The sequence below is a fragment of the Macrosteles quadrilineatus genome, unplaced genomic scaffold (genome assembly GCF_028750875.1).
Source record: "Macrosteles quadrilineatus isolate MER2022 unplaced genomic scaffold, UCM_ALF_1.0 Scaffold_5__1_contigs__length_97177068, whole genome shotgun sequence".
Taxonomy (NCBI): Eukaryota; Metazoa; Arthropoda; class Insecta; order Hemiptera; family Cicadellidae; genus Macrosteles; species Macrosteles quadrilineatus.
In genome coordinates, this window is record NW_026542598.1 from 19,613,804 (window position 1) to 19,630,517 (window position 16,714).

Genomic DNA, 16,714 nt, shown 5'->3' on the forward strand with positions numbered 1-16,714 from the left:
TTATTCATCTCTGCTATATTGTTTGCACCTCGCAATGTTTTCTGACTTTTTAGACTTTTGAAATGGAATAATAAGTGGAATTTAATACATTTTCACGATCGATTTTGATTCAGAAAATAATCATTAGCTTTGAAATACAAAAAAAAAACTAACCTAAAATATTTATCACATTTGTCATAACGTTGTTTTAACGTTAACGTTGTTTTGTGTTGTTTTAAGTTAGATCAACAAAAACGTTTTGACCTTTTCTTGTAATAACCATATAAGTTCTGAGTCTAGATAATATATTTTAACAACAAACAAACTAAAATAAATAACCACACTCACATATCCTCTGTAGGTTTATATTCCAAAATTCTATCCAATCTGTTAGAACAAAGGATAAGTCAACTAGCAACAATTTATTACAGGACAAGACATGGTAAAGGACACAACTGTAGTAATACTTAATAATATTTAATTGTTTATTTAAATTAGGTACACGACAACGCACACGTAACTGTATACAAATAAGTTGTCACAGGACATGGATATATTACAGGTGGGTTGGTCCAGCGAGCGAACTCTAGATCGCTTCCCAGGTCGCCGGTAAAAAATATCATACAATATACAATTAATTGCAACATATCACTAAATAATATCATAAAATGTCATTGAACATTTACAAGATCAGTATAATATGGTGTTATCTCTGACAAAAATATAAAGACATTTATCTCTAATTTTAATGTTTAAGTATTGCTGATATTGGCAATTGGTAGTACAACCATTTTACAAAAAAAAAGTAAAAATATTTATGTTTTGACTATTTGGAATCACAATTTCGGTCAAATTAGATGCCAATAACAATTTGATTATGTTTTCTAACTGTTGAAAGAAATTATAACATACACGAGTCTCTAGAACACACATTATGTTATTAGCCTAAAGACAATAAAATTAAGACATTTGGTGTCTAGTACAAAAAGACATAAGTTTACATTGATGTAAAGTTGATATTCAAACAGAATAATTTAATGTGTCACGTATACATAGTCTTCTCATGTCACAATTTACAAAACCAAAATAAAATATCTCATCATGAAACAATAACAAATCCTCAATTTACCAGTGTCTTGAGAGGCGACCTAGAATTTAGAAGTACCCAATTCTTATAATTATGCAAAAGTAATCAAAATATAATTTACAATTTTTACATTAAATAACACTTTAAATTATCTTTCACTATTTGTACAATAACAAAATTTAAAACATTGCACTCCTTAACACAAACGTGTTTAATATAGCGATCGAGACGAGCGTTTTAATAAATAAAAACCGCACTGTACAGTCTATAACGGCAGTCTAATATACAATATATACACGAGACAGTCTTGAGAACGCCATCTCGATCTCGGGGTGGTTTTGTACTTAACCGAAATCTATCACGGAACAACCTGCGTATTTACAGTATCAATGCCGTAAACAAAATGAATGTGGATATGGAGAGTTGTAGGACATTGGTGAGTAAGTTTGTGATTTTGATGATTGGAATCTCTGTCAGATCACAGCGATTGGTTTCAGAATTCATAAAAAATAGGATAGAGTTTCAAGTCCACTCTGGAGACAAATCGTAAAAATGGTTTTTTAGAGGTTTGCAGTCTCTTTTAACTTTCTTTTTTCCGATATGGGACCCGAAATTTATGTGTGTGGATCGTATGAAAGGAGTGAGAAGAGCAAACGGTGAAACGCCAAAGCTACGATATCACCTACCCTGATCCGATTGATAACCAAACCACGATATATATCAAGACTTGACAATTATTTTGTAATAAAGCCACTTTTGTGTTTTGTAACGCTGCGTTACAAATATATTATGCGTCACTAATATATTTTTGAGGGGTTATGCAAACTGACATTGTCTTTCAAGCACTGGTTGTTACAATAAAAACTTATCGAGTGCAGTTTGAGATCGTAATGTATTGACAACTAAACTCGTATTTCATAACAAACCCACCAAGTCCACAACACCCTATCCTCCACACATGTGGCTATGTACAAGGTCAATTTACAAGTGCTCGACTTGGCCGGTTAAAGCTCGACTCGGGACAAAATCAAATAGGAATCTGTAAAAAAGTGGGTTATAGCTAAAGGCAAGGGAGACAGATAACACAGATAAATCTATCAGTCTGCTAGACTGGCTACAGCGGACACTCACGAAATAATATCTCTTAAACTAGGACTAGACTGGAGAGCGGAGGAGTGAGAGCGGTGGCGACTCGGTCGGCACATCAGGTGTATTCAGATCTCCAACTGGGCTGAAACAAGAGAAGAATTGGTCAGACGGTGGTACAGTAGTGTATAAATATAAATAAACTCATGGAAAGCCTACCAGCTGGAAAGTCTAGTGAATCTCAGTTTGAAAATGCTCTGAAGAAAAAAAACTAGTTAAAAACAGGGTGGTTATACATTACAGGCAAAAATAACGATTTTGTTGGAGGAAAGGAAAAAGTATTTTATCACTTGGGCTAAGAACGCCTATTTTCGACACAAGCCCAAGTTAAACGACCAAGGTAAAGACTAAATTGGAAAATAACCAAGGATGGAAATTAAACTGTTGCATATGTGATCAAATACATTTTTCCTCATACTGCACAATCTTTTAAGGTATCCAAATCACAGAATGATAATGACAAAATACTCTAGAGGTCGATAAGGGGTGAATTTTGATTTTATTGTAGAGAAACATTCAGTAAATTGTTGCACAATAGCAAACAAAAGAATATTTTGATAATAATCCAATATTATTTTTATCAATAGGGACTATTTTCTTCGCAAAACCAGCGGACAGAGCTTTAAGTCAGAAAAATTTACAGATGATGCACTGTAACAAGGCCGCACTAGATATACTGTAACCATTGAGTATAAACCTAACTTAGGTTTAGGTTTAGGTTTAGGTTTAGGAGTTAGGTTTATACTCAATGCTGTAACCAACGAACGAAAGATTCGTTTTAATTTTTTATAGGTAACAGTAGTGTGAGACTCCTGTTGAGCAGACAACTTCAAAGTTGCTTTTAATATTTCTAGCCATATAATACTATAGTGTGAACAAATGTTGAGAATTTTTGAGATCCTAAGTTGGCACCACTGACGGAAGTACAGACCAACGATATAAACGTACAGACAGGTGATTGATGGCGGGAATGTGTCGTGAAACAAGGGACGTGGGCGTGCCGGGTTAACAAGGTTATGTCGACATAAATCCATTAGCAAGTGTTATTAATTGTAAGTTTCGACAACTCCAAGGCTTGGCAATCTTCAATTATTTGCGTAATCAACACTTTGGAACCATTGGAAAACATTCTTTAGCATTGTATATTTTGATACCCATTAGTATGTGTTACTGTAATCGTACTTGGTGTGGTTTATTCTAATCGTAAAAAATGTTATGTTTTCATCTGTTGTCAAAAAGAATTGGCTCGAAGTTTTCTTTCGGGACCTTAAATGCACTTTCCGAATTGGGTGAGTATTTAGATTTATTTCAGTTAACGTTTCGCAATCCTACACATAATGTAGTAGTCCTTTTAATTATTTGGCAGTGGGAGTGTATATAAAATACAATTGACTCAGGAGTTCGTAATAGTACTTGATAAAATAGAAGGGACTGAATTTTGCATTTACACGATCACTTTTAAAACGAATAATTAGGAACAGTCCGCCATGTCCAGTTACATGTTCCTAACAGTTGGACCAGCTGTTATTTATGTGGGAAACGGAAAGAATAGCAGTTGTATCAGTGTTCAGCGGGAACGAGTTTTCGAACAAATGTCTCGGAAGTGTTCGGGATTGATGTGTTGGGATCTGGTGGCGTAGTGGGCGATGTCGCGTAGGTCTCTCCCCCACTACAGCTGTTTAATACCTTGTCCAGTCACTGCTGCTTGGATATGTTAATTGTCAGAGCAACTAACTTGCCACACAATCCGATTGGAAAGTAAATAAGGTGTGAGTAATGGGTCAGGTCCTCTACCTACTTACTTCAACTTGGTATGCCAAATAGGTGTATAGGAGGAAAGTTGCTGCAGGTAAACAAGTTTTCACGAGTGATTAAAATTAAGTGTTTTAAGTGTAGCATTCGTTCTGAATCATACATCCAATTTTCACCAGCTATAGCTAGATTTTTTTTAAATTAATCCTTCAATAAGCATTTCGCCAAATGTATGACTCTGAATCAGGTTTTTCTCGCCAATTGAAATTTGGGTGATTTATGTGGCAAAAGATCTTACAGTGTACAATAATTGTGCTAATACGTGTACAATTGTACTTTGGTTTCACACGATTTAAAAGTTGGTAACAAAATTGGTACCAACGTCATCAGATTGTAGGAGGCTCAATCTCAATCCACCCAGGGCTAGAGATATACATATACTGTATGTATATCTCTAGCCCTGCAATCCAACTACGTTCTCGCTTGTATACTCATTGTCTTCTGGATATCTACAATAGAGGCTGCCAACTATGGTGCGGATTCTGCTGCTCAACTCACCTACTCCTTTATTGACTCACACTACCATCACCGTCGGTCCATTAGGATAGAATGCATTTAGTAAAAATATATTCAATGGTTAGTCAACAAGATATCTCTCTTGTAAGAACAACCGTAAAATATTGTATTATTTAAGACCTCTTTTTGACTGGCTGCAACTTAAATCCTTCAACGGCACGTATACACCATGATATTCTACCCATTTCCAAGGCCAAAGAAACTAGGAATATTACTTGTTTGCAGTGAGTAACTCATGTACAACTGACTCCCTAGTCGCATTTTACACTCACCATTCCGTTGGACGTCCCCGGAAAGCCGAAGCTGGTGAAGGTGGCCATGTGATGATGATGGTGCATTCCCGGAGGCGGCGCAGCTGGGCCCGGGGGCTGCGGCGACCCGAAGTGCGCCTGAGGGTGGATGTTACTATGCGGATACATGTAGTGACTCATGTGATGGCTGTTAAAGGCGTGAGGCGAGCTGAAGCCAGCCCCCTTGGATCCCATCCCGTCCCCTTGGAAAGGTTTCATCATGTCCCCCATGACCCCTGTCAGTGCTAAGCAGGAACCTGGCAAACTCCCGCCTTTTTTCTTCTTCGACTTTGACGACAATTTTCGATTCCTCGTCTGTATCCCTTCCTTCTTCATCGTCAGCGGCCTGTTAACCTGGAACAAAATGCATACGTAAATGTGGTGCTTTAAATATTTGAAAATCTAATGAGTCATGGTTTTCAGATTGTTTGAAATTGTTTAGTAAACATTCAACTACGGAATACGATTTCAGATTCTTTCCAAGTAGATGAATATGCCAATGTTATCATTATACTGATTAAGGTGCATCATTATGAAAAAGTGTAGACTAAGATGGGTTTATACAAGATTTTTTAACACAAAGGGTTAGTCGCTTAAAATTTTAAAACACCATAAACTAGCATGCTAACTTATGTGTTGGAATATTGGCATTGATCTTGCATTTACTGTATCCTATTTTATCGAAGTATTTACAGTTGTGTTTAAAATATTGAATAAAGTAATTTCCTCTATCCTCTAATTTGTAAACCTTGATGAAAATCGAAGCAACAAAACTGCTCAAAAACTTCTTAATTTACTAAATCATTGGTAATTGCAGCTCATACTCTATTGTATTACGACGATGAGAAACAATCTGAAAAAAGAGCTTTTATTGAGTTTTTACCAAGTATTCTATCGTACCCTTAATTTTAAACTACCGGAAGCATACAATAAACTAAAAAAACTTTTTGTACATTAAAATTTAAACCTTAAGCGCTTCCAATTCATCAATATTCCCCAAACATAACCTCAACTTGTCGAGTTGACAAATGAAAGTCACTAAGTGCCCAAACCTCACAACTTTCATCCGCAAGAAAGGCCCGTTGTTTGAACAGTTAATCGCAACAAGACCCATTGTACTGCTGGCTGCCCACACTGTTAACCCTGACATGATAGGTAATTATTAATTAAACAGACGCGTCTCTGGCACGGCGGGTGATTCCACCCCAATCTGCGTCCATTGTAACACCCTGCGGGACGCCTAACTCACATCGCATATTGTTTTTGTTTTCAATTTAGTTTAAACGCTGGACGTGTATTAATGATAAGACCCGGTTGTGGGTGGCTCGCCGAAATGAGCTGACTTAACCTTGTGTGCTGTACCGGTTGTGCTAGAGAACTTTAAACCTATTTGTTAAACTCACTAATTTGCATTTATTTTGTTACTGTTGGTAGAACACATGGATGTAGTCAAACAGGGGATTAGAAACGTGGAATGAGAGACTACAAATGTGAAACAGGGGAGATAGGACGTGGAAAAAAGTATAATGGGCATGAAACAAGTATAACCTATATCATGCTGTAAATTAAAATAAGATCCATCTTTCAACCAATTGAAAATCCATATTAGGTTAAAAAAATATGAGTAAGGAGACATGATGAGATTTCCTATGCAAAAATTCCAATGTTAAATCATAAACGTAACAAAAACCTAAAACCAGCGAAAATGTTTGTATGTACAGTACTTAAAAACGTCGAAGCAGACGAGAGACATTCATTGGCTTACTTTGCTGACCATCAATTTCAACCATCTCATCATTATTGCAATTAATAACGAAAACAAAAATATGACAAATACATTCAAAATAAACAAAAAGATTCCTTAAAAAGCTTTCAATTAAAAATGTTACAAAGTGAACATTACTTTTTTCATTGTCCTTGGAATGTCTAGTAGAGTCAATGACATTCCGACCTTCTTCAATGGAGCTTTTGTTTTAGCACTACCTTTTGGCATTTTGACGAGATGGAGACACAAAAGCCTGGGACAGACAGACACGCCTAGTGGCGCACCCAGACGGAGGGTGTCGTCGTAGTCTGGACACTAGACACAAGCGTCGTTCTGTTATAGCGGAAACACGAGTCGCCGGGCAGACAGCTTGTAACAGCCTATTTCACTTTTTATACGGTCACTCCTAAAATCCCGAATTCTTTTCGAATGAGAGGGTCAATCGAGCTGAAAGCTAATCCTCTCCACCAGTAATGCAGTTAGATGGGCAAAACCAAAGTATGGTTAAATATTTTGAAATTAGATGTTGTCTCCTATACAATTCATATCAATTAAGTGTATGTATTTTAGATTCAGAACACTATTACAAAAAAGCTTGAGTAATAATGAAATAGTATGTGAGTAGTATCAACGAAAAGGATATTTCTGGTCTTCATTTCTGATCTTCCAGGACTGTCTGATGTTCAAGGATTGTATAATGTTTACAATTTGCATTTTGTAAGGGTTGCCTTCTCTTTGGCTCAAAATATCCATCTTGGAAACCTAACATTGATTATAAATAAAAAAATATCTGATGAAACCAGATTTGAGAATATTTTGGTATCTTCAGACTTTTTATTTGTTTAACAGCTGCCTTTTTTATTTTTCTCAATATCAATTCGGAAAAAAATGTTTGCTTCCTGTAGAACTACAGTAACGTGTAATTTGAAAAATCAATCTCGTGGATTTGAAAGTTTAAAGCAAGATATATCGAATCTTAATGGATTGACTGATCTTGAGGGATAAGCTGATCTTACGAGTTCAAACAGCTGCTTGAACTCATTGAACTCAAAGGGTTGTTGAAGGATGAACACTACAACGTTCCCATGCACACCTAATGAGCCGTGGTAGACCGCAAGGGTTGCGGCTAGACAAATATTAGCTCGCCGTTAAGCCGCAGATTTAATTGTGGGCAAAAAGAGCAATTTGTCAGAGGAGAAGTCTCGGCCCATCTGTCGACTGTCGACACCGCACCACCCGACATCCCCGACTAGAGGGGAAACACCCACATGATTAGGGCAAAATAGTGTTTAGGGGTTGCAACATTACATAGTATTGTCTTTAGTATAAATCAAACCTCTGCAGTATACACTCTGTCCAAGACAATTTACTGGCATATTATTGATCTAAGAGTGACATCATCAAACCGAAACTACGAATCTATTAAATAAAGCTATAATTCGATAGATGAAAACATTTCCGGTTACATAAGCTTATAATCATCCTATAAAATGTATTTCCAATATGAGTCATATAGCAATATCAATCGCAATAATTGCAGTTCATAAACACAGCGGCTATGTAATTGTTTCGTTGACACAGTATATTGTTGGTTGATGTTCATGTGCTCAAAATTAGTTCAAAGAATTGATGTGCCATTGGAGTACGTTAAACATTAAAATTATATTTAATTAATTATAGTTCCCTAAAAAGTTTTAATTTCTGCCAAAGCAATTAGAATCAAATTTTGTCTTACTTCTCACATAGTTAAAAAATTTACTGCGTTTTAAATTTCTAAAAATTGATTAGGTTTTGATTGAGATTTTGTGTAGGGGTGGGAGTAGGGACTATTCCAGATTAGAAGGTTCAAATATAAATTTAGGCCTAGGTTCAAGTCAGCACATAAATTAAACGAACCTCTTCCTCTAACCTTTTTTAAAAAAAAAGTTTATCAATAACTTAAATGCTAGTAATCGCGTCTTTGACTACTCCAAAGAGAAAAATGGAAACCTCAATTTCTTTTACAGATGCCTCTAGGCATTATTTTGAAGTGAAAAGATTCTAATCCGATGCTAAAACCAAACTTATAAAACCTCACAAAAATAGCAGTTGGAGCAATTACTGGAGCTTTCTCTGAGTTTTGGCAAAGGGCTCAATTTAGCTAACATTTTAGCGACGAAAATAGCGGAAAAGAAGGGCAGTGACCGCGCCCTCCGTAGTGTTTTGACAGCGAGGTTATCCCTTTGTAGTGGCCAAGCCCTTTAGGGTGGATATCCTCTCATTAATGGTTTTATTTGTAGCATTTTCACTCGCTTGTACTTAACGTTCGTAATCTATTTTCATCCTTGACTTTAATATAGTTTACTTAAAAAGATGAAAAGGTGAAAAAATGAAAAGTTTTTATTAGTTAACAAAGAAGACAGAAACTGCATAAATTACTATTTTTAAGGAGTTTGCGTTCACGTACAATAATTAACTTGTGCGTCATATTTGCTATATTGACATGATTGGTAGTTTCTTTTTAATCGTACAACTAGTGAACATCTCCTAATATATATGGCATATATATATATATATATATATATATATATATTCTTGAGGAGACCTTGATAGAGTTTATGATAAATGAAACATGAAACATTGCAAATTTTTGTTTAATACACACGTTTTCAAGCAAAGAGAAATGAATGAAAAATGTAAGAATGAACAAAAGAAATAAATATGAACTGTTTACAAATAGTTGAATTTTGAGAACATATGATTAAGTACAGATCAAAGAAAATAATGTATATATATATATATATATATATATTTAAGTCAAAACAATTTAATAACTTAGGTTGACATCAAAATTTAATAAATAGAAATATTGACACAAATTAATTTTAATAGACAAAATCGTCCGAAAAAATATTACTTTTTGGATTATATAAAGTGAAGGTTTCAAGAACGGCGTGAGTTATAAGTTATAGATTACTTGAAAACCAGCGACATGGCAGAGAACATCTTGAAATAAATGATGTTGTGGAGAGAAACCATTAATCATATTCTGGTAGAGTGACTTGGCGATCGGAGAGAAACATCAAGCGAAGTAATCTTGTGACATGAGCAGAGTGTGGGACGGGGAATTGGGGACTAGGGATAGAGAAACAAGAACAGGGACCTAGGACTGATGGAACAGGGGACTAGGGATAGAGAAACAGGGAACAGGAACATAGGACTGATGGAACAGGGGACTAGGGATAGAGAAACATGGAACAGGGACCTAGGACTGATGGAACAGGGGACTAGGGATAGAGAAACAGGGAACAGGGACATAGGACTGATGGAACAGGGGACTAGGGATAGAGAAACATGGAACAGGGACCTAGGACTGATGGAACAGGGGACTAGGGATAGAGAAACAGGGAACAGGGACATAGGACTGATGGAACAGGGGACTAGGGATAGAGAAACATGGAACAGGGACCTAGGACTGATGGAACAGGGGACTAGGGATAGAGAAACAGGGAACAGGGACATAGGACTGATGGAACAGGGGACTAGGGATAGAGAAACATGGAACAGGGACCTAGGACTGATGGAACAGGGGACTAGGGATAGAGAAACAGGGAACAGGGACATAGGACTGATGGAACAGGGGACTAGGGATAGAGAAACATGGAACAGGGACCTAGGACTGATGGAACAGGGGACTAGGGATAGAGAAACAGGGAACAGGGACATAGGACTGATGGAACAGGGGACTAGGGATAGAGAAACATGGAACAGGGATCTAGGACTGATGGAACAGGGGACTAGGGATAGAGAAACAGGGAACAGGAACATAGGACTGATGGAACAGGGGACTAGGGGGTATGAGACAGATAGAAGAGGGAACTAAGAACACAGAATACGGAACAATTGGAACAAGGGAACATGGAACAGAGGATTAGGGGTCCAGGAACAGGACACGGATGATTAAAGATAATAGACAGACAAATAGAAACATAGAACAGAAGGGGAAAGAAACACGAACTGGGAACTACGTAAGAATAAGTGAGATGTGAATATGATATTAGGGAACTGGGTCTAATATAACAGATGAATATGGAAAAAATGGCTCAGAGAAGTATAATATAAAAGAGATGTGTGCATGGAACAGGTATACACAGAGGACTGAAAACTTAGAACAGACGAAAAAGGTGTAGGGATGTGGAACTCTTGAATCAGGGTACTAGGAACATAAAATAAATAAGACATGGAGTTAATGATGTGGTACAAGGATCAATGCACGAATTACATACAAGCCATTACAAGTTCTAATTGTTTATTTCTCCAGATTTAGTTAACTGTTAAGATTTTACAAATAAGTACTTATTTATAGATAATAACTACCGATAAAAATACTATATACGTAGAAAACCTATAGATTTGTAGCTAAAAAGGGGTTAACGTGGAAACCAAACAAACAAACAAATTTACATCAATCATGAGTCGCTAACCTATTAATTTTCATAGCTTGTCTACTAATGTTCTAACGGGAATTCATATTTAGCACACGACACAAGCTGTACAAACACACATAACCTAGTTACAACAAAGCCAAGAGCTGTCACAGTTGGAGCCAGCGGTCCAGACGTCCCTAAGGATGTTCAGGGAGCGCCTGTAAATGTCGACGTTATCTGATAAGACTCCCAGATCTACATGTCACCGCCACTGTGCCCTTTGTACCCTATACTTGGCGGTGGACATATATTTAATTTATTTCAGGTGTTCAAATGAAAGTTTGTTGAGTTAAAAATGAGGATTTTGGGTGCAAGTTGACTTAATTATATAAGATTTCATTTTAGATTTCAACAAGCTATTCAGAATTTACTTAAAAATATTTTTTCCCTTTGTAATTGCATAATGCACTTTCAACACTCAAATTTAAACCCTCCAACGTGTAAACAGCAATTACTTCTAATTTCACCAATTGAGAGGACGATTTCTAAACTTCGCACGCACTTTTCGCGCCACCGAGGTTTATTAACAATAAAGCGGCTATTAAAAAGCACTTGGGTGATTGTTGGTACAAAGTAAGTCACGGTAAATACCGCAAGACACGTCAACTTCACGGTCTACTTGGATACCTCGCGTGGTACGTGGTCGAATTGTGGACCTCTGGAGTAGTAAACTATTCGGCGTTGCAGAAGACAGTAGGTGGAATGAATACATTACAGATAAATAATCGTTGAGCCACCCACCGCGCCGGGCACGAACTGCTGCTTTATGTGAAGCGTTTGAAAAGTACAAAATTATTTAAAAAAAACTGTAACATTTCCCGAAGTGAAGAGTGAGCATAAGATACAGCATGACTTATAATATCTACGTAGCATGAAACAGAGTTTTTTTTTTTTTTTTTTTTGTGGAATTGGGTTTAGAAAGTTCAATATAATTTTGGAGTGATGGAGGGATATGAGAAGGTACCTTTTCCTGGGTAAAATACTGGTAAAAGCTTACTATCAATGACAACAAAATATATAGGCGTACGAGTTAGAATTGTACTGATGACTGATTTACCTATCTTTAACGATTGTTAAATGTGGAAGTTTGGAAAGCACAAAATAATTTTCAAGGGGGGGAAAGAGTAAGAAAAATAAATGTTGAGAAATTAAAATGGAGTATTGGAAGAGGCTCACGTATACATGTGAGACAATTGTTGGTACAGTATAATGAAGGCTGAGTATCATGTGAAATAGGTTTTCCTACCCAAGGAATATGAACTCTATTTTTTATAACATCATCTATCAGTAAGGTTCTTCTATTTATATAGTAATGTTTGTCAATAAGCTTTTGGTCAATCTACATGAATTAATATTCTCAATAGCCAATCTCAACTTATAACCATCCTAATTAGGGAATTAGAACGTGGTGATTAAAACTATCCAATTCTTGCACCAACGTCAAGGAAACTTTCTCAAACCATAATCGCAGCTTCAGTAACCACTTCTACATTTTCCGCCCGATCTACCCCACCGGGCTCAATGGAACACATGTATCGCATCGGAAGTGTCCCACTCGGCTTTGTCCGATTGTCGCTTGTTGCGATCCGATTGCGAGACACAAGCACTTTTTGTCAGCGATAATCGATTCCAGCCTCCTCGCTATTCAATGTTGCTTTATTCAAAGTCTTTTCTAAGGAAAATTGGCGTTCCGAGGCGGCTTGAGACGCCCTCCCCTCTTGGACCATTGTTGAGCGTTTCCTCGATCCCCGCCCCGGTGCTGCTTTTATGTGACATCGTATAAACAATAACAAAACCTGCAAACAGCCACTGTAGCAGATTTGTAGCGATATCGTGTGGCGTACAATGGGATATAGTAGCTTTAAGATTGCTAATTATCCTTAGTTCGTCAGTTTCAAAATTGTACAGCTTTACATAATGAGTGATCAAAGCGTTTATATTATATCACAATAAGTAGTACAGGTTTCATAATGCGAGTTAAATAATTTAGATAGAATTTAACTGCTTATACTTATCGTGAAAGAATTAGGAAACATCTCTGTTGTTTTTGTTTATAATTGTGTTATATACCGTTGAAATTGTTTTAAAATCAGTTAAAACCGAGACAAGAATAAGCGCAAACTATACTTAACAAAAATATGCCTTGAAATTGTCTAATCTATATATCATTGGATTCTCAAAAAAGTATGTCCTATATACAGTAATTTAGAACTTGAGCTACTCAAGTTCTAAATGACTAACATAAAATGTTAATGAATCATTTTTAATTGTCTCAATAGGCTACACTACTTTCTCAACACGGAAAACAACACATTGGGACGAATCATTAAACAAACTCCTAGATTACATCCGAACAGTAAATCTCTCTGATTCCCCGATAAAATTCCCTCCCCAGCTGATGCGATCAGTAAATCTTGTCCGGCCGACCGCAACGCCAGATGAGCGAGCTCCGTTACGGCGTACCACAAGGTGGCCAAATATACCCGCAGCTCTTAGGTACAGATGATCAAAATAGCGTTATCTCTGTTGGCAACAAATCTCCGATAATCGGCCCAGTTGATCGCGGCCACACAGACTCAAGGAGGCCGTTGTCGTCGGGCACGAACCATTACTCGGATCCCCTCCATTACTTCCCCTACCACCCCTCATTTATTTTAATTAGTCCGGACGGTTTTTTCGTGAATCACTCTCCGTCTGCAGACTGGCGAATTCTCAAAGGGTTTACACTGAGATGCCATTCATTAGATGAAGGATCGTGGGAGAGGTTAGCATTTGCAAGCTTATCAATGTTACTACTTTTTCCTAACCTATCCTTTTTCGTGTGTTTAAGCTTTTTATACATTAGTAATTTACAGAATTCTCATGCTATTATGATGTTAGTATGACTTTTTGAGGAGAAAGATCTCAAACATAGAACCAGTTTTTATTTTAACTCAATAGGTGGACCAACAGTTCCAGATGTGCTTCAAACTCAAAGATCGCATTGGTGAAGGGAAATTCAACCCAGGCGTGCAGGAAGTTCCACACTCTAATCTCTCTAACATCAGCGTTTCATCCTTATGATTTAAACCCCCCCCCTTTAAACATTTCTATACGTAGCAATTAATGCAATATTGCATAGGCCTACTTTTTTATTTCTTTTTAATTCAATCGTCGCAAGTACAAGGTTATAACATTTATCCTCAAAACCAACTACAGGTGACTTCTGTTGAAAACACTGATGCGGCAATGGTTTCTAAGGTGGGAGGTAAGTACACACCCCCCATGTATTTACCCCCCCCCCCAGAATATGCCGTCGTGGCGCGTCGAGTCTTATCAAAAAACGATGACGACGCAGCGCTGGCAGCTCGCCAGACGACGCTCGTTCACACCTTCTCCGGTGTCATGCTCGGCCACCCTCGTGACGGTTTAATCCGACCGGACAAATCCGCAGTTGTTCTCACGACTGTCGTTGTCGTTTTTTGCCGGTGGCAAACACAGTGATGTTAATTAGTTTAAACAATCAAGAGTGAACTAGTTTACAGTATCATTTTGAGTGAGTGTGAGCTAAATAGCTTCGTAACATAACGGTTATCTGGCCACAAAAAAGTAACGTAAATGAAATGTATCGGATACAGTAGTGTTGTAAGGTATTCTGCGACATTAGGTTATAGACGTTTTAATTCCGTTTGTTGAAGAACGTGTAAAGCGTAAAAACAAGAAGTGACAATCCAACACGTCTAAATGTGAAAATCTGTATATGTAATATCTTCCTTTGATGTGCTAAATATAGTTACTGCATCAAATATATATTGAGAATATATCACAATACAATTTACACTTAACCAGTGCTGATGCCTTGAAACCGAAATAAAACCCAATACTTTGCGTTTTGGAATTTAAACATTTGTAATCCTAGCCCTAAAATATACATAGATTGATTTATTCTGGAAGTTACGAGTGTTTATCAAATAAAATTCATAGCCCCATTTTGGAAGTTTTTAATTGTAATTCACATCAAATCATGTGCTCTCCCTGGGTAAGATGAATCCAATCGATGCAAGTTAAGTTTGGAAGTTTAGGTTACATTTGCATAATATAATACCTAATTTAGTCTACACTGACATTTATAAATCTACGGAAAGTAAATAAAAGAAACGTCTTATAACACTTAAAACATATATTTACGCTTATACTGTTACTCACAAGACGGTAAATATACAAAACAGATGGTAAGTGGTGATCGATTTCGATTGGACAATCCAATCATCATCAGACCCAATAGGCGAATCTACATTCGCAGAGCGTCCAATCGAAATCGATCACCACTTACCATCTTTTTTGTATATTTACCGTCTTGTGAGTAACAGTATAAGCGTAAATATATGTTTTAAGTGTTATAAGACGTTTCTTTATTTACTTTCCGTAAATTTAATAACACGAACAATGCTGATCAAGAAGTTATTTATAAATCTACAAATTAGTAGAAGAATCAACAGCAAAGTTCACAAAACACTAAACAAAGAAAAATATTACTAACCGATCAACAAAGTGATGTATTTCTACACAATTTTACGAAGCACGAAACAGAAAGCGCACCCAAGTTCCGGTTAGTTCATGCACGGACCAATAACGCTCGTTGTGCATGACACGAAATGTACGAATTGTCAATTGTTGCGCAAACATCGACAGGATTTCCCGCGATGTTGGGACAGCGTGAATATCACGCGAAACGTTGGTAACGTGAGCGATAACGTGGATGCTTAACGTGGCTTATTTTTTATCATAACATATTCGTGGCAAACACGCTATACTGCATGCAATAGTGTCGCGCATTCGACGCTATCTTCTGTACAACAATGTATAATATTGGAAATAAGAAATTATTTAAGTACGTTTTTCTTGTGCAAAGAGAGATTTGATGGGCAGTTGAAATATTTTTGTCATTAAGTTACATTTTTGTACAGTTACATTTCTAATTGTTTCAAAAGAGAAAGGTCCAAAAAATTGTAATGAAAACTTCTTGCAATACATCTCCATTAAAACTAAGGTTGTAAAATATGATACGAACGTGTATGCTATAAAAAACGCAATTCCATATTTCACGAATGTTTATGACGTAATAATACAATACGATGTCTAGCGTGATAATAAATGCAATGCAAAATGCCTTAAACATGATGATATATACCTTAAACGCGATCATATAATTCTATAAATAATGTACGTATATTATTCGCTTACTTAGTTTTATCCAGTATTTGGAAACTTATATTTAGAGCAATTTTATCTGATTCTCAGCAAATAAAACATTATAATTTAAAACCGAATAATTATTTATTTGTATGTCGTAACATATAGATATTTTAAATATCCGGACAGAAACAACTTGAAAATGTCTTAAGTTTGCCAAACAGGATAATAACCTAAGGGAATGTGATAAAAATGACAAAAAGTCCCATTCTAACAAATATTATCCAACGAATAATTTGAAAAATACAACTTGGAAGTGCCTCCTGAACCTGTGGGTATTCCAAGTTTCACTCATTACACACGGGTCCCTGTAGAAGGCTAATTGCCTCATTAGACTAGTGCATCTGGACCACCAAGCTGTCAGATCCTAATCACCCCTATTACTATTTCGGGCATAGTTGAATCATGCCTCGGACACATT

At 36.7% G+C, this 16,714-nt stretch overlaps 1 protein-coding gene across 3 annotated transcripts in view; it reads right to left on the bottom strand.

Moving 5' to 3' along the window:
• Positions 1-483: 483 nt before the first annotated feature.
• LOC128995918 (GATA-binding factor C-like) overlaps positions 484-16,714 on the bottom strand; it is a 96,821-nt gene continuing 80,590 nt past the window's right edge. For all 3 annotated transcript variants that reach the window (XM_054420967.1, XM_054420968.1, XM_054420966.1), the window contains 2 exons: positions 4,813-5,184; positions 484-2,297 (listed from right to left, as the gene is read on the bottom strand). In XM_054420967.1, coding sequence (XP_054276942.1) covers positions 2,271-2,297; positions 4,813-5,184 — 399 coding nt within the window. In that variant the 3' untranslated portion in view covers positions 484-2,270. The remainder of the gene's footprint in view (positions 2,298-4,812; positions 5,185-16,714) is intronic.